General features: G+C 37.2%; 1 protein-coding gene across 4 annotated transcripts; it reads right to left on the bottom strand.

Annotated features, from left to right (window-relative positions):
• Positions 1-1,448: 1,448 nt before the first annotated feature.
• On the bottom strand, positions 1,449-19,740 carry slitrk6 (SLIT and NTRK-like family, member 6). 4 transcript variants are annotated; one of them, XM_051702174.1, is made up of 3 exons: positions 19,295-19,740; positions 17,273-17,389; positions 1,449-5,799 (listed from the first exon to the last, which is right to left on the bottom strand). In XM_051702174.1, the coding sequence occupies exon 3, from the start codon at positions 5,781-5,783 to the stop codon at positions 3,297-3,299; it is 2,487 nt and encodes an 828-aa protein (XP_051558134.1). In that variant the 5' UTR covers positions 5,784-5,799; positions 17,273-17,389; positions 19,295-19,740; the 3' UTR covers positions 1,449-3,296. The 4 variants fall into 4 exon arrangements, with proteins under 4 accessions (XP_051558134.1, XP_051558135.1, XP_051558136.1 ...); XM_051702175.1 differs by having other exon boundaries at positions 17,273-17,386; XM_051702176.1 differs by lacking the exon at positions 17,273-17,389 and adding an exon at positions 9,567-9,603.
• Between the last annotated feature and the right edge of the window lie 3,992 nt (positions 19,741-23,732).

The following is a 23,732-nucleotide window of genomic DNA, read 5'->3' as shown; positions in this document are numbered from 1 at the left end:
GCAACTGGGCCAATTTGGTTGCTTAGGAGACCTGGCTGGAGTCACTCAGCACGCCCTGGGATTCGAACTAGCGAACTCCAGGGGTTTTCATCCTATCATTGAATTTTTACTCCATTATTGTTAGGTTTAGGTTTGGGGTTTGGCGTAAAGTTTATAAAATAGCCTATACATTCTCCTTTACTGTAAGCTCCTGTACAGCTCTCTTCGTTTTTGGCACCCTTTCGTGGACATTTCATCTGGAAAAGGGAGCTCACACGTGCCCATATGCCAAACAACTCTTACTGATTTGGCCACTGGGTGCAGTGTTTTGAATTCTGGTAAGCACAGACCAATTTTAGCTAAAGAAAAGTAAACCTACTGTTTCTGACTTCACAGTGAGATCAGTCTGAGGGAGGGCAGGCCGTTTGAAAGGATTCTTCAATCCTGTTGAAGTAGCAATTGAATGCTGTGTTAATTTCAGACTCAAAAAGGTTCTTCTGAAAAACTAGGCTCTGACAGATTTGTAGTTGGCAATGGCAAGCTGTCAAGTTCACAAACTCAGTGCTGACGTGAGTGATTAATTCTTGGAGTGTTTGGATAGGACTTAGGTCTACTACCTCATAGCTTTTACAGACTGAATAATCTTGACACTGTTTTTGAAATCTCATGTTTTCACAAATTAACATGTTTTAAAACACTTTATATTGTATAACGTATTCTTCAACACACTAATCAGCTTTTATTGAAAGTGTCTTGAAGGATAGATGATAGATAAGTTCACAAACCGGATTAGTTATAAAATATATACAGTGTATAAGTGATTGTCAACTGGTTCTCCTTCAGGAACCAGATTTTACTGTGGACCTCAAGTATTGATCAACACAGTACCAAATGCAACCTGTGTAGTCAATTTTATTTGACCTTGCATAGTTGTTCATTGTTTTCAAGGATGAGGGCATGCCACTCAACCCATCCATGTTGGCACCAAGCAAATTTGGCCAGAATCTACAAAGTGACAGATGAATTTGTGCCAAAATACCATAGATTTAATTGGACTCACAGCCTTGGACATGAAGAACAAAAGATGTGGGTAAGTATTTTCACCCTTTTAAAAGTCGATAAGCCTATTTATTTTCCCAATTATGCATGATTGTATGGTTATTTGCATGTTATTATTTGCATTTAACACTGTTTTCCCCTGCTCTCTGTGAGAACAGACCCACCAGTTGACAACTGCTGTTTTAGATTAATGGTTTGTGACATAGTATCTTAATGTCCCAATAGTTCTACTAAATTTCAGTTAAATGAATTGGCTATAAACAGCACATCGACTGATATTTGTAGATACTGATTCTTCTACTTTCCCCATTTTTGTTGTCAATGATGTTGTTTGTCCTTATTTAAGATACTTATTCACACGTGCGCTATTTTAGTTGAGTAACTCGCCATACTATTGCAATACAGTCAATTTATTTTTTATTTACAGCTTAATTGGTACCACATTAAAGGCACACAAACATAGAAATGTTAAATTATGTACAAATATACAGAATAAATAAATCTCATCTACACTGGTACAAAATAAAGCTATGGTGCTCTTCCATACATTAACACATCTCAAGGCTTAACACAATAATGTATGTGCATATTGTCTCTATACATTTTTTTTTCTTTATCTCTCTAGCCGGATAATGAAGATAAAACACCCCGCATAACCGTCATGCTGAAATAAAATAGTTGGATATGATCTGTGTATTCAAAAGGATCTTTAATCAACATTATTATACAAACCAGAAGCTACACTACTTGGGTATGCTAGAGAAAAATAGCATGGACGGTGCGGCCCCACAGCGTGTGATTGTCATCAACAACCTTTAAATCGTATTTTAAGTAGTGCAATTCTTTTATATTTTCTCCAAGGATGCCCAACAGAGTTTTTGTCTATATCAGAATCGGTGGAGCTAATGAGCAAGAGGGTTTGTATGATATAATTTGTGAACAAACTCTCCAGGCATATTGAGAATTCGAGTTGAGATGCCAATTTCAGCCGCAGTAAATGGGTTCCCTCCATGAAGTCTGACCTCAGGGTCGAAAAATTATTCATTTGACATTTTTATTTATAAATACACAATATTTTTGATACCACTATTATTGAATAATTAATGAACAAACAAAAACCAGCCTGCTGTCTTGGAAAAAATGTGACTGTGGCGACTTTTTTACAAAATGACGTGACTCTTTACATGTATTACGGCAGTTCTGAGGTGAAATATCTGCTAAGTGGTGCTAAAAGTAAGTACAATTTTCTCTCAAACAGATGAGGTTTTTAAGGTTAATGCTCTATCAAGTTTTACATCATCAAAATCTACCTTCCTACCCTAAACCTAAACCTAACCAATAATGTCAAAGAGAGCATACATCAGATGAAAAACACAATTTCTTAAGCAACCACTTCCGTGACATTTTTGACTCATGTTTCGACTTGCATGCTCTTCAGGAATCGTAATCAGGACCTTTGCATTGCAGATGCACACTCTATTAGTTGAGCTACTGTGTAAATTGGTCACAGTTGAACAAGCTATAAAATGTAGTTGGTTATGTAATGCAAACTTTAAAATGTACAGTCCTTACAAGTCATCTGAAAAGTAAGTGTTTAGGTAATAAAAGTCATTGTTGTTGTAGCACCTCTAGTGTTCATTTCACCAGGAAACTGCTGTGATACGTACAATGAGTCATGAAAAATAATTTAGCAACAGTGCAGGTATAGTAGCATGTTTCTATGAGACTAGGTAGACAAAAAACTGTACTGGGCACATTAAATCAAAACATAACAAATCAGGGAATGTTTTAACTAGCCATAAATGTTTCTGTCTGACAGAAAAAAAGAAAGAAATATGCCTTTGTCCATTGCTACAGGTAAGAAGAGCTTTAAAGATCTGTCACATAGATAATAAAGACACCAACAGAAATGTGTGAATTTATGATAGTCATCACTACCATGTAGTAAACAAAAAGATAATGCATTATCTACATTGCACAACAAATGTCCTGGTATTATGAACATGATTACACCAAATCATTGCCAAATATCTGCATTTGTTAAAATGTATCCAATATCTGCAATGTCCCAGTGAATGGTTACTCTAAAAGTCCAAGAAACAACTGGAATTAGACATTGTGTCCACATCATAAGAGTTTTCTCTGCTCTGATATTGTCACATTATTTTTCTTTCAGGCTAAATCAGAAATCATATTGAACTGTCAAGGCACTTTGAATATTGTGTTAACTCAAATTTTATTGTTATAGCATACTTATCTCAGTTGAAAGTTGTTTGATGCTCTAAGACTTCTAAATAGTCTGGTTCGGCATGTAAGTTGGCTTTGAGTTCAAAGTACTCGTTCTTAGTCTGTTCCACCATGACTTTTCGTGGCCTCGTGTAAACAAGAGTCTCCATTAATTTCAGCTCCTTGTGATGGTTGGGGACTTGCATGTCCACACCTGGCTGAAGATGTGAGATGTTTTTCCTGAGATAGTCGGTGAGGCTAAGCTGTTGAAGCTCCCCTTCCCTTTCTAAGATATTCTTGTACAAGGAACTTGCATCTCCAAGGCTCATAAACTCAGCAGGGAAGTCAGTAACAGCCCTCAACTTGACGTTGGGTCCTGTGAGGAGAGATTCGTTTTCCTTGTTAAGGATGCTGTGGCAAATATACTTAGGTTTCTCTGTGTCGTACTCCTCTAGCTCGTATTCTTTGTGCTGAGAGCAGTAACTAGGGTTCCTGCAGACCTGAACGATGGGGCTACGTGATGGTTCATCATACATGCCCATTCCTTGCCTCTCTGTTACATGGTGGGTTGTCTTCTGGCCATACATGCTGTAATGAAGGTGTATAGGACTGCTCTCACGAGGTTGTTCCTCAACCTGCTTCTTCTTGGCCTGTCTTCGTCGACGGTGTAGCACAAACACAACAATCCCAGCAGAACAGAAGATAACGATTAGTAAGAGAATGAGAAGGCAGAGTATGAGCACCGAAAGTGGCACGGCGTCTGTCAAAGATCGAAAGAAACCACTGGTGCCACCATCTGGTGCTGCTGTGAATGGAAAACCATTCTCAGTTTCTCCAGGAAGGGACTTATAGGTGACCAAACCAGGACAGAGAACATCATGCTTCATGTGTCTTACATCAGCACTATTTAGCTTACTAGGAGTGTGGCATAAGATGGTCCCTACCACAGTGTCTTTACCAAGATTCTCCACCCACTGTTTGAGGCTCACCAAGTCACAGCTACAGTCCCAAGGATTGTCCTCAAGATAGATTTTCTCCAAAAAGTTGAGCTGATCCAATACGTTGCTCACCGGTAGGTGCATAAAGAAATTTTTACGTAGGTTCAACTTCACCAGGGGTACATTCCGGAATATTTGTGCTGGGAGAGTGTTGAGTAGATTGTTGTTCAGGAACAAAAGCTTCAGATTTGTTAAAGGGTTGAACGATCCCGCTTCAATCTCTTTAATGACATTATACTCCAAATACAAGTATTCCAGGTTATGAAGGCCAAGAAACATTGTAACAGAGATTTTCTCAATCTGGTTTCCATTGAGGTACAGCTTTCTCAGATTGCTCAAACTCAGAAAGGTCTCATTGTCGATGTAGTCTATTTGGTTGTTTGCCAAATTTAGCATTTCCAAACTGTCGTATGTCACAAAGTCATATTTAAAAAGCCTTTGTATCATATTCCCTGTTAAAACAAGCTTTGTGGGGCTTTGTTCCAGAATCCCCAGATCAGATATCCTTTGAATGCCTCGGTCCTCACAGTGCATTAAAAAACCCGCACTTGGGTGAGTGTGACAAGAACACATTGACACGCAAAATGTCCCGAGGCCATTCACAGGTGTGGGGAGCTTTGTGTCATCTTTGGCATTTGGTATCTGAACAACCTTGGTGGATGGGGTGACGACCATGTCAAGGGACTTAGAGGGCTCTTCAAGATTAATGTCAGCATGGGAGGGGCAAAGTACATCTCTTTTCACCTTGGCCAAGGTGGTGCCCCTAAGATGATGGGGACTACTACAAACCACCTCGCCAATGGATGACTGTGCTCGCATGTTCTCAATCCAGACCTTCAAATGCAAGATTTCACAATCACAAACCCAGTCATTGTCCTCCAATAGAAGCTCCATTATCCGACCAATGTGCTCCAGGAAACCAACATAGGGTAATGTTTTTAGCTTGTTCCCACGCAGATCCAAATGTGTCAGAGGCATGAAGCGGAAAATGTTGCTCGGAAGGAACTCGATGGAGTTGTCGTTGAGGATCAGTACTTTAAGACGCACAAGCTTACTGAAGGCCCCAGGCTCCACGACCCGAATGAAGTTTGTGTCGGCCTGAAGGTATTCCAAATTTACCAAGCCATGAAATGTGTCCTCCTTCAACATCACCAGGAAATTGCTGTTGATGTGAAGCTTTCTTAGGGATCCCAAAGCACTGAATACCCCAGGTTCTAGTTCCTGAATGCTGTTGGCTCCTAGATGTAAAGTGACAGCATTCCTGAAAGCATCCATATCCTCTGATTGTAATTCCACTAGGTCATTCTTGTATAGATTTAGATGGAAAGGTATATCTGGTGGTACTTGCACATCAAAGATTTTGCTTATGTTTCTCTCCTCACAGTTTATGTACAAGAGTCCATCTTTATCTTTACAGGTGCACAAAGATTTGCAAGCTCCATCATGCAATACCTTAGGCTCGGTGTCTCCAAAACTAGCACCAGCAAAGAAGAAGCAAATGAAAACGATACTGGCCAGCATTTTTGCTAGTGTGTACCTAAAAAGACAACATAGGGAGAAAAAGAAAGGTTATTTCTGAGTGCAATTAGCAAAAAAACTAAAAAAGAGACCAAAAGGATTCCTAAAATAACACTGAGAAAAAAAAAACAAAAAAGAAAAAAAAAACACTGAAGTATGGGAATGATTGCAAAAAGTACAGTGCTGAATCTAATTAGAACAAAGACTCAAAGATTTGCAAAACCCAAAAGAGTGAGCTTATTATTTTATTAATTTATTACGGTGCTATCTTTTCAAATATTTTTTTTTTAATTCTTTAATCTGTGAGTAAATACAAATATTCACAATTTACTGCTATGAAAAGCTGGTTGCTTTTAAAAACTGCTATTCAAAACTTGTTTATTGTTACTTTGTGATTAACATTGCAATAGTTCTAATGGAAAGACAGCTACATATAATTTAATTGCATTATTGATGATGATAGTGATTTTATCACATTAAATACTTTATTATGTTATTTATAAATAAATTATTATGGAAATAATAATGTCTCTGCAATTACCGGGATAATTACATTGAAATCAACATTAGAAAATCTCTAATCTCTGTCAAACATACTTTATGCATCATAATTTATAGATAAAGCAATTGAGCAGATGTTTTACCTCAAAGGCACAGGATTGGATGCGTGCATACATTTTACACTGACAGTGAAAATTGAATGATGCAAAATGACATGACTCAATAAACAAAGCCCCGTGGTAGATCAACTGTGAGACTTGTCTTTGCATAATTAGACATGCTTTCCTGGTCTATCTACTGTACCTGGAACATCTGGATCTGCCTTAAGGTGCCCTATACTTCTCTCATTATGCAAACAACAACCTCCACGTCAAGAAATATGCTTCAGCCTTAATCTGTATTTGAGTGTAGAAAAAGTGCATTGTGGGTATGGTCTGCATGTTTTAAAGTAAAAATCATAAGAGATTCCTTGAATATCTCGGTTATTTCTCCTAGACAGCAATCCGCAATTATTTTTTCTCCAGAGAAAAAGACCAAATTATCTGAGTTATGCTATCCACATTAATTTTAATTAAGCTCTATACTCTTACTTTGTCAACGACTTTTTCTATTTACATTTATTTTACTAAATTTAAGAGACATATTAGTTGATGAAGTTGATAATTAAATCAAACTCTATTAAATCTCCTGAGCTATGAAAGAGCAACCTCAGAACAATAACAGTAAATAGAAACATCCTCCCACTATTCTCCTTTATAATGTCATTTAAACTCAACATTATACAGTTCCACTTAAACTAACAGAAACATAAAACACCCTTGAGCCACTCGAGAAACTGTGAAGACTGAAAGACTTCCCAATTGTATTGACATGAAATCAAACAGTGAGATGTCCAGCGTGGCACATGACACCTCCAGGCTGTGTACACTGACAGCTCTGCGCAAACACAGCGTGCGAAGACGACATGGATACTTTTCATTGTCTCTCTTGGGATGCAAGTATAACGGCAGAGGAGGAGTTGAATGGGGGAATAATAAAATTAGATTAAAAGAATACAAAAACAGCATATAAAATGAGCGCTTCATGTCATGCTAGATGACAGAATAAAAAGGGAAAAAAAGGCTCCCTATTTTTAGCAATCAGTGTGGGACTGACAGTGAGCAGAGAATTTGTGGTCCATTAGGAGCCAGTGAAGCCTACATATTGCGCTCTCATGCATTTAAACAGGGTCTAATATCTATCTACTTTACTATCTTTATTCTAGTCTCAGCCTCAGATGACACGCCCACAGTCCGTGCTTTAACTGTCTGATCTACAGGTATATTGCACACAAGACTAGAAAAAAAAAACAAAAAAAAAAACTTTCTCGATTTAATAAGCACTAATCTGATTGGCTGGTTTGATGCAACTTCAGAGAGTAAAAGCACAAAGACTTTTTTTATCAGTCTGCCTGGAAACAGGCATATTTTTGTCATATATATATATATATATATATATAGAAAATGCTAGAAATGTTTTTCAAAAATGTATGAAATTTGTAACTACATTTTTAAACAATTTCTAATTTTTTATGTCTTGGACAATTATTTATTTATTTATTTATTTATTTATTTATTTATTTTTTGTCAACAACCCATTTTTTGATTTTTCTTAGTTATGCCTGTAAAAAGTCAGTACTATTATTCTGTACTGTACTTATACTCTCTACACCATTTCTGTTATTTTCCAGTGTGTTTTTGTCTCAATCACCATTTGTGTAAATGCATGTGTTCCATGGAAGAAAGAAAGCCTGACGAATTTGGAACGCCATGAAGGTGAGTAAATGGCAACGTAATTTTCATATTTGAGTGAACTATCATTTTAAGCAGCAATATGGCCCAGATCAAAGATCACTATGCGAAACTGCCTATATACACACATGTGCACATATAAATAACTCAACCCTTTAATGTTCTTCACTCGTATCTCCCTTGATGTTACGCCCACTCTATGCCTCTTTACCGCCTTGAAGGAGAATGTGAACAACTGTCCTGATGCAGCAGGTTTCCCCTCATCATTTTCTCTCTCAGTAGCCCAAAGGACAAACCGTATTTAATCTCTCAGTTGTCTCACCTAGAAAGCACTGAAATTAAACGGAGAATTTTGGTCCCCGCTTCTCTATAGTTTCAGAAGAAATCTTAACGATATCTAAAACTGATTCTCCAAGATACCAAATTCTGCAATCAAAAGAGATTTGAATATGAACACAAAAAGTTATCATCAAATTAGTCCAAAACCAAATGATCTTCATGTTAATTTGGGAAAGATTATGCATTCCAAAGATGACTGTTGACAGCTATAAAGTACACTCACTGAACACTTTATTAGGAACACTATGGTCCTAATAATGTGCCTGACATGGTCTTCTGCTGTTTTAGCCCATTTGCGTCAAGGTTCAACATGTTGTGCATGCTAAGATGCTATTCTGCTCACTACAATTGAACTTGATGAGAAATTGATTGAGTTCCCTTTAAAATCTCTGACTTTTATATTGCAATCTTTGGTGTATTAGCAAATCCAAGCACAGTTTGTGGCATTGTTGAGATTTCCATTTGTACTCCATCTCCTTGAAGCTGAAGAGAAACAACTGAGATCTTAAAGAGATTTGACCTTTCTTTCCTCTTAGTTTAAGCAGGGGACAAATTATGAAGACTCCTGGATGCAAAGATTGAAGATGACTACAAGCCCATTATTGAACTGATAAAATGTCTGTCCACCACACACCATCTCACCATCTCATGGGACTCCATGTACAAATATGTATATGCAAAGTTGCCAATTCCACATGCCATTATGTACGCTAGACCAGAAAGCAAAGGCTCCCAAAAGAGAAATCAATCATCACACTATCATGAACATTTCATGACATGCCACATTATTATACGTGCTGTGCACCATTCAAATAAATTAAACCAATGAAAAATAATCCTCAGCAGACTCTAGGTTATTTTGTATGACTACAGTGGACTTGTTTGAGGCTGAGAGCATCTACCATATCCATAACAGAGCAATTATATTGTGTGCTTCTTGCTTCCACAATCTTATCCTGGCATCACAATTTATCGCCTCTGTTTTGAGGCAATACATTGTTTTGTTTTTTTGTAAGGCCCCATATGCACGGTTTACACTGCAATGCAGTTGCCAAGGAGAAAGAATCTGAAGAGAGCTACAAGACTGAGTTTGCAAACTGTAAATTACATTGGGATAGTTCACCCAAAAATGAAAATTTTGGCATCATTTACTCACCCTCATGCTGCTCCAAACCCATATGACTTTCTTTCTTCTGTGGAACACAAAAGGAGATGTTAGGGAGAATGTTACCCTCAGTCATCATTCACTTTCTTTGTGTCCTGACAGTCCCTAATGCTGTATTCTGCCAGCCTGATCTAATGAAAAAAGTGACTGTGGCGACATTTTTCCATGGCCAATGCATTGCAAGCGCAAAGCTCTGTCAGTTGCACTACGACACGTTTTAATCACGCTCGCACAAGCTTGTAGTTAGTAAATGTAGTTGTTATATAATGCAAATGTTAAAATGTATCGCATACTAGTCATGCACTTAAGTAAATATATTTAGATGTCATAAGATAGCATTGTGTGAGGACTAGTGAGATAAGTATGTTTTTATGAACTGGTAATCTGCCGAAAGAAGAAAAAGGCATTGTTGTTTTAGCATCTCTAATATTAATTTTACCACAAAACTGCCATGATACGTACATGAGTAAAAATTTAGGTATACAGTAGTAATGTGTTTCTGTGAGACCAGGTAACATTCTGCCTAACATTTCCTTTTGGTTTACATGGAAGATAGAAAGTGATACAGGGTAAGGGGTTAATATGGTTGACCTAACCCTAAAGTATTGTAGTGTCGGCTGTATTATATATATATATATATATATATATATATATATATATATATATATATATATATATATATATATATTTAGAAGTCATTTGCATCTTAGTAGAAACGCATCATGCTCATAACAGCTTGCACGGTACAACGCTAAGGGAAATTATATTTGATCTAGCCCCTGGAGAACTATTGTTTGTAGACAGCGGGCATTGTCTTGGTTGAGTTGGTTGCAAGAATGGCCACTCTGTCATACACCATTCTAAGGATTGGACATTCATTATTTATGCTCTCAGTAATGAAACACCACCAAACAAGGCTGGCAATTGAAGCAATGCAATCAATGCCTGTGGTCCTGTCACATACAAGCCAATCAACTGCTAAACAACAACCACAAAGTCATCCCTTAATTTGCATAATCCATTTATGATTTGCTATATTTAAAGGACAGGCCCACCTTTAATTGCCCCAGTCTTTCACAAGTATTGTTTTAACTTTCATGTATTCTGCGGAATTGGTGTCAACCCAATTTAGTCCTTGAGCTTTGAACATAACAGATGTCACTTCTTTATTTATTTATTTATTTATTTATTTTATTTTTTTTTACAAGTGTGTAAGGTAAGGGTTGCAACCTCATTCCAGGTAGAATAATTTAGATGTAATAAGCTTCCATTACACAAGTATGTTGAAAATCAGGACATGCAGTCCTTGGACCATTTAATATCCACACCCAAGTTCTATTTTTATTTTCTGATGTTCTTTGTTTTTAATAGCTAACTGTTACCTTTGAATCTAAACAAAGCACACATCTGATCCTGAGGTTAAAGACTTTACTCAATGCACCAAATACCATGGCTCTGTTCCAAAACTTGAGCAGCCTTGCGGTATAATGCCTATGTAGGTGGCTGCCTTCTCAACACAAATGAAACCTCACATGTGACCAATTCGGAATGCTCTACTACGAAAGCAACACTATGCTTCATTCAAATCATTGTGTAAAGCACACAGGTGACTCGACTCAAAAATGATATTATTTGCATTATCATGTTGCTACTGGTCTGTTCAGGCAAAGTCGGAATTACTGTAATTATGAGATTCTGACTTGTTAATACGGTTCATGTCTTTGCAGAACTCGTAATTACAAGTTGTAAACTCGAAATTGTTTTAAATCTGTTTGATTCAATATGCTCTATTTTAAAAGCATATCCATGTGTCATACAAATAGTGCTTGTTGTGCAAAGCACATGATTTAAATTGCGTTAACAATAGCAAGTTTAGCATTATCAACGGCGAGTTTAGTATTATCACATTGAAAGCTAACAGCGTGATCCTCAAACAAGCATAAAAATAGTTGGCTTGGTATTGAATAAACTGTAAAAATATTCATAATAAAAAGCTTGGATTTGCCTTTTATGCAAAGAATGCATGCAATTAATTTGCATTGATCATGCTATGTCTCATTCTTCATCGGCAAAAAAAGAAAAAAAAAACTCTAGTTCCACATACTTTGGAAAACAATTACGTTAGAAAACTGAAAATTTAGTTTTCAGACGAAAACTAAATGTTTTCAGACATTGGCCTTGTCATGATTATGCTGCCTACATTTTGGAACTGCCTTTCTCGCTTTGTCCACCATGTTGGATGGATTTCTTCGCATAGCTTGTCACAATGCATTTTCAGATTATTGCCTTCTGTGAAAAACACATGCAATGCTGCCTTATGCAAAAATATTTACCTTAGGCCACGTCCACGCTAATAAGTTTACATTTGAAATTTGTATAAATGGAACAGCGTTTTCCTTCATTTTCAGATTTCAGATGAGAAAAACACATATGATGCTGTCTGAGAATTTGGCCAAAAAAAATGCACCTTAGGCCACGTCCACGTTCATATGTTTTTTTTTTTTTTTTTTTACATGTCTACAATGGCACAGTGTTTTACTCCACCGAAAACAGAGACTTTCGAAAATATTTTCTAGTAAAACATGCTTTAGAAAACAATGACTTTAGGGCACATCGTCCGAAAACATTTTAGTGATGATGTGCCCTTAGAAGTCCTGACGTTTATGCTGCTAAAATTTTGGAACTGCCTTATCTTGCTTTATCCACCGTCTTGGATTTTTTCACGAAGCTTGTCGCAATGCATTTTCAGATTGCCACCTTCTGTGAAAAACACATACAATGCTGCCTGAGAATCTGGCCAAAAAGATGCACATTAGGCCAAATCCACGCTAATAAGTTTTAGCTTGAAACGTGTCTATAATGAAACAGCGTTTTCCTCCATCAAAAACATTTACTTTTGAAAATGTTTTCTAGTAACGCATGCTTTGGAAAACGATGACTTTAAGGCATATCATCCGAATACGTTTTAGTGACGATGTGGACTTGCTGCCAACATTTTGGAACTGCTTTCGCATCAGGCGCATCCCTTAAAATGCTGCCAACAATGGCCAACAACAACAAGGTTTTGGAACACAGCCAGTGTATCATCGCCGGACATAACACATCAGTACTGTCCTCTGTTATGACATGAATAAATGTATTTGTGATAGCTTCCATGGTGAATTAGATTTCAGTGCCACGTGCTTCCTTCCAAATGTTTTGCTAAACAAATGTACCACAATTATTTCACAGGAATTAGCTGTTAGATCTACTGGATGAAACCAAATATGTTCACAGAGACAAACATCTGCATGTAACAGATGCACCTTTCCCCACAAATCAGCCTCACAACAGGATATAGTCTCCATTTGACTCTCCACTTCACTGTGGTTTATTCAAATAAAAACACGACTAATGCCATTTTTAGTGGTGTTTGGCAAGACAAGCATGACTAATACTATTGCTCATACATAGAGTTAGGGATTTAAATTAAAATTATTAACATTTTAGTCCATAACTCAACCTGTACATTGTGCTACAGACATTAATCATGTAGCTTGTTGAAGAACAGCGTGCTAATACTTTTCAAAATTACTGCACCTAGGATTTTTGCTTGGTGGACAATAAAACAGGGTGGAAAAATCCCATAGGCTTACATTGAAGGAGGGACCCGAGTCATATCTGGGAAACCGTAAGATCATAGAGACTTTGGGGTGGGCTCTTCTGACTTAGGCCAGTGAGCAAGCATCTAGTAACCACCTAGAACACCTTAGCAACCAGGCCTGGCCCACTTTAAGATGCAAAGTAGGCCATAGAACCCTCCAAATGGGCAAAACAACAGGCGGGGTGTTTTGTAATGGTGGGCCAAACTCATGATTGGGTGGGCCGGGCCCACCCAGGCCCCCCTGTATAGCCGGGCCTTCTAGCAACCACATAGCAACATGCTAAAAAACACATTTCTTCAGAAAATTAAAAAAGCTAGTTCTTCTCAGTTGCATACCCAACTCATGTTTGCCTAATACAGTGTTAGCTTCCATGTGTTCAAGCAAAATATTTAAACAATACATGGTTAGTTCAGTTTATATAATTGCTTTGTTCATTGAAGCAAATTATGTGAAAAAAAAAAAAAAAAAAAGACAGCAGTGGGTCTGAGAATAAATAACATTAAAAAGGAACTTTTATAGTCCTCTGTTTCTAGATGAATCATATGAGCGTTCACATTGTTTAGCTTCATGAATTTAATCTTGCCCCAAGCTCATAAAACGATTATAGCTGAGATAAACTTGAAGGTATTAAAGTGATTGAATCATTTAATAAAACAACAACTTTCAACAGCTTTTTGACTATTGTTTTACTTTCATTGTAGTTAAAGCTTATAATCTTTTTTGTAGATAAAGCTATTGTTATTCTCAGACCAGAAACGTACTTTTCAAAAGTAACATTTGTAAATGCTTGGTCAAAACATTGCAGGTGCAGTGGAACACACTTAACAAAACATACTCTACGCAAGTACATGAACACAGCTACACAAGCTCGATTTTGTGCATTGTTGTGTTCCAAAATGTGTCAAACGGCAATTCATAACACAACGCAAGTACCCATTCTCAGCGTTGCCGCAAGGGGTGCTATAGAGGACAATAGTGTGGTCTTATGGTGAGTTTTCACTTTCAAATCAACTACTGTCATGGCAGATCAACAGTTTACAGAGAATATTGCTGAGCAAGTTAGTTAGTCAATATATTTATAGCAATTTACCAGAATAATAACACCTCCAGTTTAATGGCACAGACGTTTGAGGGAAACTCTATCACCCACTTGAGTACTGAGTTTTATTACTGCCAAAGTAACACAAGAACACTCGTAAAGCACGTTGGCAATGCGTTTGCATCTGTGTACATGTACCTGCGTAAAGTACGTTTCTTGCCTTAGCATGAATTCTTGCATTACTGTGCCAGAAACAACTGTCAATACTCAAGGGGGCGATAGATATACCTTCAAATATCCATGCTAATATGGGTTTTTATTCAGGTAGCTAGCTATAAACACGCTGATGCCCGTTTTAGCACCCCTTGAGGCAACTCTGATAATGTAATGTCCTAGTGGTATGAATTGCGTGACACAAACGACAAACAAAATCGAGCTAATTAGAAGTTTTTGTGCTCACACACTTGTGTAAAGTATGTTTAGGGCCTGAAAAATGACATTTCTACGCCACTAGTGCGGAATTACAAAAATGAAGATAGTTTTGAAATAGCTTTCCTGAGTACTCTTCCCATCTGTGATTGGTTGAATAACCAGATAGCCCAAACCCACGCACAAAAAGATCAATGATTTGACAGCGCCACAGTGTTTAGTTTTGAGGTAATCAATCTGCAACTGGCTTCTTTATACTTTAGTTCTTAATGCATATTAAGCTGAGATATCTTTAAAGTTATTTTGCTATTGAGTTTAATATTTAATTGCTCCTTCACCCAGTGGACATTGATGTGTCTTTCCACAATTTGGCCAGACAGAAGGATTTCAATGTTGTTCAGACTAAAATAAATCTGAATCCTCTAATAGTACAATGTGAATCCTTGAAAGAATCACGTGTATTAACAAGGCCAACAATTATCTCGCTCCAGGAAAGAAAATCAATGATTTAATTTTCTCGGTGTCCTATTTATCGACAGACATTATCCAAAAGCAAGGCTAAGAGATTGAAATACTACAGATTAATTTCCTCCCCAGCAAAGTTGAACATTCTAGTAATTAGTGGTCACTGCTATTGCTTTTCTTGTTATTGCTAATACTTATTGTTCACCTAAAACATGTAAATCTTTCCACACCAACTGTGCTCCCAATCAGGCTAGCGATTTTTACGTTGTAGACAATGCAATATAAACAATAGACATACTTTGAAGAAGGAATGTGAACCATATCGTGCAACTAAAATATAGACATTTGGGGGTTGGCTCTTTTGATTTGAGACCACATAAAACTGTACTAAAAACAACTCAGAACACCTTAACAACCACGTACCAACATTCTGCCAACCACCCACAACATCCTAGCATTGTGCAAATGATTTTTACCCTGGCAAGCGCACCACACTTTCTTCAAAAAATGTCAAAATATTGTATTGCACTTTATTGGTCCAGAATATGTGACCGTATATAATTGCATCTTTCTTTATGATGAATTCATTTTTTCTGTGGAACACAAGAGATGTACGGGTTTGGAATAACATGAGTGTAAGTAAATGATGACATTTTGATGAATTTTCATTTTTTATAGTGAACTAACTAGTCTCATTTGGCTCATACAGAAAGCTTGGAATGACAGGAACCCTTTTCACTGGTGTTGTTTGTGTCACTGTGTCAAGCTTAGAGCTCTCAGTAAAGGGGGGTTGCTTTGTTGCAGGTTGCCGTCCGCTGCATATACCACTGGGGGCTTTCAACATCCAGAGCAAAGAAATGAGAGAATGAGGGATTGAGTGAAAGAGTGTAAACTGGGCTAGGGGGCGAAAGGATGAGCGAATCAGTGATGCTCCATTTTACCCTGCACAAATCACTGGGCAAGTGCAGATGGCCCCGTCATTGTGTCTGTGGCAGTAGGAAATGATGCAGTCGCCCACGGGAGATGCCACAACGCCCACATATAAGAACAGAGGCAAAAGGCCCTTAGTACTGTCACGGGCCTGTGAAGCTAATAACCTCGCCCACTCAATATTGAGTGTCACAGTGTATAGAGCACAGCCAAAGTTAATAAAATTACACTAGGGGTGAATCCCACGAAACCTGTCAAGAATATGGCCCACTCATATTTCACCACAAAGATTAAAAGAAAAAAACATTAAGGATTAATTATTAAATGTTAAGTATGCTGTTTGAAACATTAAAAGGGCCAAAAAAAAAAAAAAAACGTTAAAGTGCACTTCAAAAATGAAAGCCTATTTTTTTGACCAATACATTTTTGTTTTTTTGTTTTTTGCATTGTGTTTTTGCAGTGTTTACAGATTTCCTTCCCATTTCTCATTTTTGTAATAAAAAATAAATAAATAAAAAAGACAATTATAATTAATGTGGTGGGAAAAATTTTGTAATTGTCATCTAATAAAAAAATAATAATAATTTCACAATGCAAAAAACTCACAATAGTCCAAAAATATTTGTATTCAAAATATTATTTTAAAATACACAGTTTTATAAATGTTACCCCATCATGTTCTATTGTCTGTACTAACATTATTTTTAAATGTATAGTACTGTGCAAAAGTCTTAGGCACATAATGAATGAATGAACGTTACATTTATATAGCATTTTTCTAACACTACACTCAAAGTGCTTTACACAGTGAACAGGGGGATCTCCTCAACCACCACCAGTGTTCAGCATCCACCTGGATGATGCAACAGCAGCCATAGTGCCCCAGTATGCTCACCACACACAAGCTATTGGTGGAGAGGAGAGAGTAGAATTATAGAGCCAATTAGTGGATGGGGATTATTAGGAGGCCATGATTGAGATGGGCCAATTGGGGGAATTTAGCCAGGACACCAGGGTTACACCCCTACTCTTACAAGAAGTGCTCTAGGACCACAGAGTGTCAGGACCTCAGTTTAACATCTCTTCCAAAGGACAGTGCCTTTTTACAGTATAGGGTCCCATCACTATACTGGGGCATTAGGACCCTCACAGACCACAAGGTAAGCACCCCCTGCTGGCCTCCCTAATACCTCTTCCAGCAGCAACCTTAGTTTTCCCCAGGAGGTCTCCCATCCAGGTACTGACCAGGCTCAACCCTGCTTAGCTTCAGTGGGCAACCGGTCTTCGGCTACAGGTTGATATGGCTGCTGGTCAAAGATAAGAAACATAAGAAGTTTCACAAAAACATTTGTCTCAAGATGGTTATTTATATCTTTAGCTTTAGTGTGTAAGTAGGAAATATACATTTTAGACTCCCAAACATTACTTTTGCAAATAGAAAAGATTAGAATAGAAGAACAGGGAGCCCTGCAACAGATGTCATGGCCCCCACAAATCCCCCCACTAAACATCGTGTCAGTCTGAGATTACATGAAGAGACAGAAGCAACTGAGACAGCCTAAATAGATAGAAGAACTGTGGCGAATTCTCCAAGAAGCTTGGTACATCCTATCTGCCAACAACCAAGAAAAACTGTGTCCAGGTGTACCTAGGAGAACTGGTGCTATTTTAATGGCAAAGGTGGTCACATCGAATATTGATTTAGCTTTTTTTATGTTTACTGGACTTTGTATGACATTAAGTGATAAATGCAAACTATTTATGTCATTATTTTTTGAAGACATCCTCATTATGCAACATTTTTCACAAGTGCCTAAAACTTTTGCACAGTACTGTACATCATTAGGCTCTCTAATGATTAACCTCTTATTGTCCAATCAAACTATGCTAATATCTTCATCCGACCTCCTTAAAACCCAATAGACTGACATTGTTAAACTCTCTGATAACTCTCACAAAATAAGCATGCACCTTTCAGAAATGTGACTTCTTCAGTATAGTTACATTGTTTCTGTTTTGGTCAATTTGACACATTGTAGACAAATTCAATGAAACAAATCTGTATAGCTCATTGGCATGTATTGGAATAGTGTTGTAAACACATCAGAAATTATTAGCATGCAAAAATTCATTGCATTTATTTATTTATTTATTTATTTATTTTTACCTGGGGAAACCCCCAAACTTAATGGTACATTTGACAAGTTAACAATTTAAAACTGCAATGAACAGCCTTGAGTGTAATAGGAAAATATTTGTCTTTGGAAACAAACTGTCTTTGCATATCCCACTTAATTAACAGCAATGTATTTTCACTATTTTAGACATTATTATATCTATTTTAAAACAGAGCACTGTTATAGTTATAATGCTTTAATGTGGACTGTCCACATATAGGGCATATCAATCTCTTAGGCATCTGTGTTGAGGTTGTGCTGTGCAGACTGTCTCTGAGACATTAAATGAAGGCTTCTTCTTGAGTGTGTGTGTGTGTGTGTGTGTGTGTGAGTGTGTGTGTGTGTGTGTGTGTGTGTGTGTGTGTCTTTGTGTGAATGTGACTTTAAAGGTGAGCATCTGCAACGCAGACAACAACAGCACATTAACTTTCTACAATGAAGAAGCCTGAGTTTCACTTACAGGGATTGAATTTGCAGGGAATGAATAAGTAAAATCAACCTTATAAGGCATCCATGGGATAACAAGAGATGGCTGCTGTACTTCACACTAGTGTGGCACTGCTTTCAGACTCAATAATATAGCAGACGATGTGTTAGAAACTTACATGTCCACTCTGTAACTGTTAAAAGAATAAACGAGTGCATCTTATACCTGACTGTTCATTTAAGGCATTGTGCCAGCATTCATGTATTCGTCCATAACTCTATGTCTACACTTCAGGCAATACAGGCATTGGCTACCTTAATAAGCCATTTCAACCAGATTTAACCCTTCATTTTATTATTATTATTATTATTATTATTATTATTATTATTATTATTATTATTGTGATATGGATGTGGTTTGCCTTAAGAGATTCAGGTCCATCCAGTTATATTAAATACACAGTCGTAATGCACGCATCCAACATTAATAAATGCACCCAGAACATATTTCAGAATCTCTTTTTTCCTAGTAAAAAATGTGTCCGAAAGGAATACAGACACTAAAGAGCATGCAATAATGATGTTATGCCATTATCAAGCCAGTCTTACCCAAAATTACGCAGCGCGGACGTCTCTGTAGGTATAGTCCACTTGGCCAAGTTACTTGTGCTTTGTAGATCAAACAAAACCACCCAGTTTCGCCACACAAACAGGACGCATGGACCTCCTGCACTTGTCAAAAGGCGTCCTTGGCACGGAAGAGCCCAACGCGCAAAAAGAGCGCATGGAAAAAGTCCAGGTCCAACTTGCCCTCAGCTGTCCATCGCGCGATCATTTATGCATTTGTGCAGTCGGGGCTTTTTGTTAGAGATGTTGCGCCCTCGTCTTCGTTGACCTCAGGTTTCAGTTTATTTTTTCCCCCAACTTAAAGGTAGTCCAGCGATTGAGAATAAAAGTCCGTGATTAACATTCAGCAGCGTTGCGCTGTCCGCTTCCTCTCCCTGTGAGTGAGGCTGACCCCCGCAGTGAGGAGACTTCTCCGGCGTCTTGATCTGTCCATGTACCTCCGGTGAATGAGCGCGTGTATACTGGAGCTGCGCTTCAAAGAGCTCCTCCCTCCGTACAGTCAAAGGGCTTTTCGTGACTACTTACTCGGGGAGGAGAGAGAGAGACCAGAATGCATCCTTGAGCACCATGGTTTTGTGGATTTTTACTGTTTTAGCCTTGTCCCAGAGCCAGACTTTAAAGGAGTAGTTCATCCAAAAATGAAAATTATCTCATTTACTCACCCTCATGTCATCCCAGAAGTGTATGATTTTTTTGTTCTTCTGCAGAGCAAAAACAAAGATTTTTAGAATATCTCAGCTCTATAGGTTCATACAATGCAAGTGAATGGTGACCATAATTTTAAAGCTAAAAAAAAAAGCACATAAATGCAGCTTACAAGTAATCAATATGACTCCGGTGGTTTAATCCATGTCTTCTGAAGCGATCCAATCGGGGTTGGCCTTTTTGGCTATAAATCTTGGCATCTGCAGTCTCTTTGGAGATCATGATTTCAAGCTCGATAACGCTTCCAAGCACCATATTCCCTGTTTTCCAAACGGGATAAATCAGTCTCCGAAGGGCATTTTGAAAGGGGGAACGATTGTGGGTGCAATGTTGAAGGGTCGTTCCAAACCAAAGGGCTCATAAATAGCTGCTTCGAAGGGCCCTTCGAAACGGGCGTTTCGATAAGGTTCAACAGGTGGACACTTTGCTGCCAAGCGGACCGGATCTGGAGCATACATCACAAACATGGACGTTTTCCAAGTGTCATTTAATGTCAATTAAACCAGCTGCAACTGCAGTCTGTTTCTATAAACAAAAACATGTAACATCCCTGTGTCTCCATAGTCTATAAAAGCTTTTAATTATTTAAATGAAATGTTAAAAATTATTTTAAACCCCTGGTTTTTGTTTGAACTTGTGTTATTTCAATGTAAAATCGCTGGATCAGTTATTCTAAAGGAGTTTAAATAAAATAATAATACAAAGTGCCATTTTATTTATTTAATAAATGCACTGTATATTTGTTTATTGTTTATTATTATTATTATTATTAATAAAATAAATAAAGCATTTAAAAAAAAAAAAACAGTTATTATACGATAAGGAAAAGTCATTATGGATCAATACTTGCTTGTGTTATTTTTGAGGAATTAAAGGGGTCAGAGTTTTAAAGTTAAAACTGCAATGAACAGCCTTGAGTGTAATAGGAAAATCTTTGTCTTTGGAAACAAACTGTGTTTGCATATCCCACTTAATTAACAGCAATGCATTTTGACTATTTTAAACATTATTATATCTATTTTAAAACAGAGCACCGTTATAGTTATAATGCTTTAATGTGGACTGTCCACAGATAGGGCATATCAATCTCTTTGGCATCTGTGTTGAGGCTGTGCTGTGCAGACTGTCTCTGAGACATTAAATAAAGGCTTCTTCTTGTCTCTCTGTATGTGTTGGTATGTCTGCTTGAGCGTGTGTGTGTGTGTGTGTGTGTGTGTGTGTGTGTGTGTGTGTGTGTGTGTGTGTATGTCTTTGTGTGAATGTGACTTTAAAGGTGAGCATCTGAAACGCAGACAACAACAGCACATTAACTTTCTACAGTGAAGAAGCCTGAGTTTCACTTACAGGGATTGAATTTGCAGGGAATGAATAAGTAAAATCAACCTTATAAGGCATTCATGGGATAACAAGAGATGGCTGGCAAAGCCTGCTGTACTTCACACTAGTGTGGCACTGCTTTCAGACTCAATAATAAAGCAGAAGATGTGTTAGAAACTTACATGTCCACCCTGTAACTGTTAAAAGGAGAAATGAGTGCATCTTATACCTGACTGTTCATTTAAGGCATTGTGCCAGCATTCATGTATTCGTCCATAACTCCATGTCTACACATTAAAAAGTAATGCAGGCATTTGTTAACTTAATAAGCCATATCTACCAGATTTAACCATTTAGTTTAAAAAATACTAATAATACAAAGTGTCATTTTATTTATTTGATAAATGCACTGAACATTTGTTTATTTAATTTTTATTAAAATAAAAAAGCAGAAATGTTTAAAGATAAAGCTTACATTTTTCATAAATTCATAAAGATTTAAATAATTTATTTTCAGTTTCTATTCTGAAAGCAGTTAGTGATGCAAAATCATGTGTAAATATTTCTGATTAGGTGCAGGTGATGTTCATTAGCGTCAGCCTTTGTACGACAGCAGCGGCTCCTTTGGCGTGGATAGATGATGCTGAAGTGCATACCGAATGACTGATATCTTTGAGCCCTACACCTTTTAACCCTCCGAAGCTCTCACTCTGAAGGGCAAACACTCTGAAGGGATTAGGGTTTAAGAATGAGCCCTTCGAAATGAAACACACCCCTAATTCTCTGCATGCATAAAGCACTAGGAAGTGTAATCAAGCTTGAAATCGTGATTGTGCCTGCACTGCAATGACAAGATATATAGTGAAAAAATGAGTTCTATTTTTGTCTGTTTTCACCCAAAACCGATTGGATAGCTTCAGAAGACATGGATTAAACCATGGAGACATATGGATTCATTTTGTGCTGCCTTTATATGCTTCCTGGACCTTCAAAGTTCTGGTCACCATTCACTTGCATTTTTTTCTAAAAATCTTTGTTTGTGTTCTGCAGAAGAAAGAAAGTCATATACGTACATCTGGGTTGGCATGAGGGTGAGTAAATTATTAGGTCATTTTCATTTTGGGTGAACTATTCCTTTAAATATTAAACTATGAAAATCCATTATAAAAATATAAATGACATGTTTAAAACTATCATAAAATAAACAAAGAGTGACATAAACACAAACCATTTCAATATTTATTTATTTATTGTTAAAAAAAATAATATTTTTTCTCCAAAAATGATAGCTATCTACTAAACAATAGTAGTACATAGTGTACTTGTTAACCAAGCTGACAAAAGTTTCAGCGAAGAGCAAGCTTGAGATAACATTTGAGACATGTTTAAGGAAAGCAAAGAAAAATCAAGGTGCATATCACTTGTGAGCAGAGTATTTTTACTGGGCCTCATTTCCAATCAAGCTTTAATTTGGCCAAACTGTGCAAAAAGTGTGAAAATGTGATTTAATTGTGTGTATTTGGCATTAATTAAATATTTTGTTTGAAATTAGCCTTAGCAAGAAAAAGGAGTCGGCCATTTTATAAAAAAAAAAAAAAAAAAAAAAAAAAAGTTACAACTTTCATTTCCACCACAAAAGTGTATTCAATTTATAGATCCAAAATAGTGACCAAACTTTGAAGCTCCAAAAAGCACATAAAGGCAGCATAAAAGTAATCCACAAGACTCCAGTGGTTTAATCCATGTCTTCTGAAGTGATCCATTATACAGGTGCATCTCAATAAATTAGAATGTCGTGGAAAAGTTCATTTATTTCAGTAATTCAACTCAAATTGTGAAACTCGTGTATTAAATAAATTCAATGCACACAGACTGAAGTAGTTTAAGTCTTTGGTTCTTTTAATTGTGATGATTTTGGCTCACATTTAACAAAAACCCACCAATTCACTATCTCAAAAAATTAGAATATGGTGACATGCCAATCAGCTAATCAACTCAAAACACCTGCAAAGGTTTCCTGAGCCTTCAAAATGGTCTCTCAGTTTGGTTCACTAGGCTACACAATCATGGGGAAGACTGCTGATCTGACAGTTGTCTAGAAGACAATCATTGACACCCTTCACAAGGAGGGTAAGCCACAAACATTCATTGCCAAAGAAGCTGGCTGTTCACAGAGTGCTGTATCCAAGCATGTTAACAGAAAGTTGAGTGGAAGGAAAAAGTGTGGAAGAAAAAGATGCACAACCAACCAAGAGAACCGCAGCCTTATGATTGTCAAGCAAAATCGATTCAAGAATTTGGGTGAACTTCACAAGGAATGGACTGAGGCTGGGGTCAAGGCATCAAGAGCCACCACACACAGATGTGTCAAGGAATTTGGCTACAGTTGTCGTATTCC

Source organism: Myxocyprinus asiaticus, chromosome 7 (genome assembly GCF_019703515.2).
Source record: "Myxocyprinus asiaticus isolate MX2 ecotype Aquarium Trade chromosome 7, UBuf_Myxa_2, whole genome shotgun sequence".
Taxonomy (NCBI): Eukaryota; Metazoa; Chordata; class Actinopteri; order Cypriniformes; family Catostomidae; genus Myxocyprinus; species Myxocyprinus asiaticus.
Note: the sequence above shows the minus strand (reverse complement) of the source record. Positions and strands in the feature narration are given on the sequence as shown.

Bases quoted from the DNA above. Each gene is read 5' to 3' on its own strand.
- slitrk6 (XM_051702174.1), bottom strand. From the start codon at position 5,783: ATGCTGGCCAGTATCGTTTTCATTTGCTTCTTCTTTGCTGGTGCTAGT.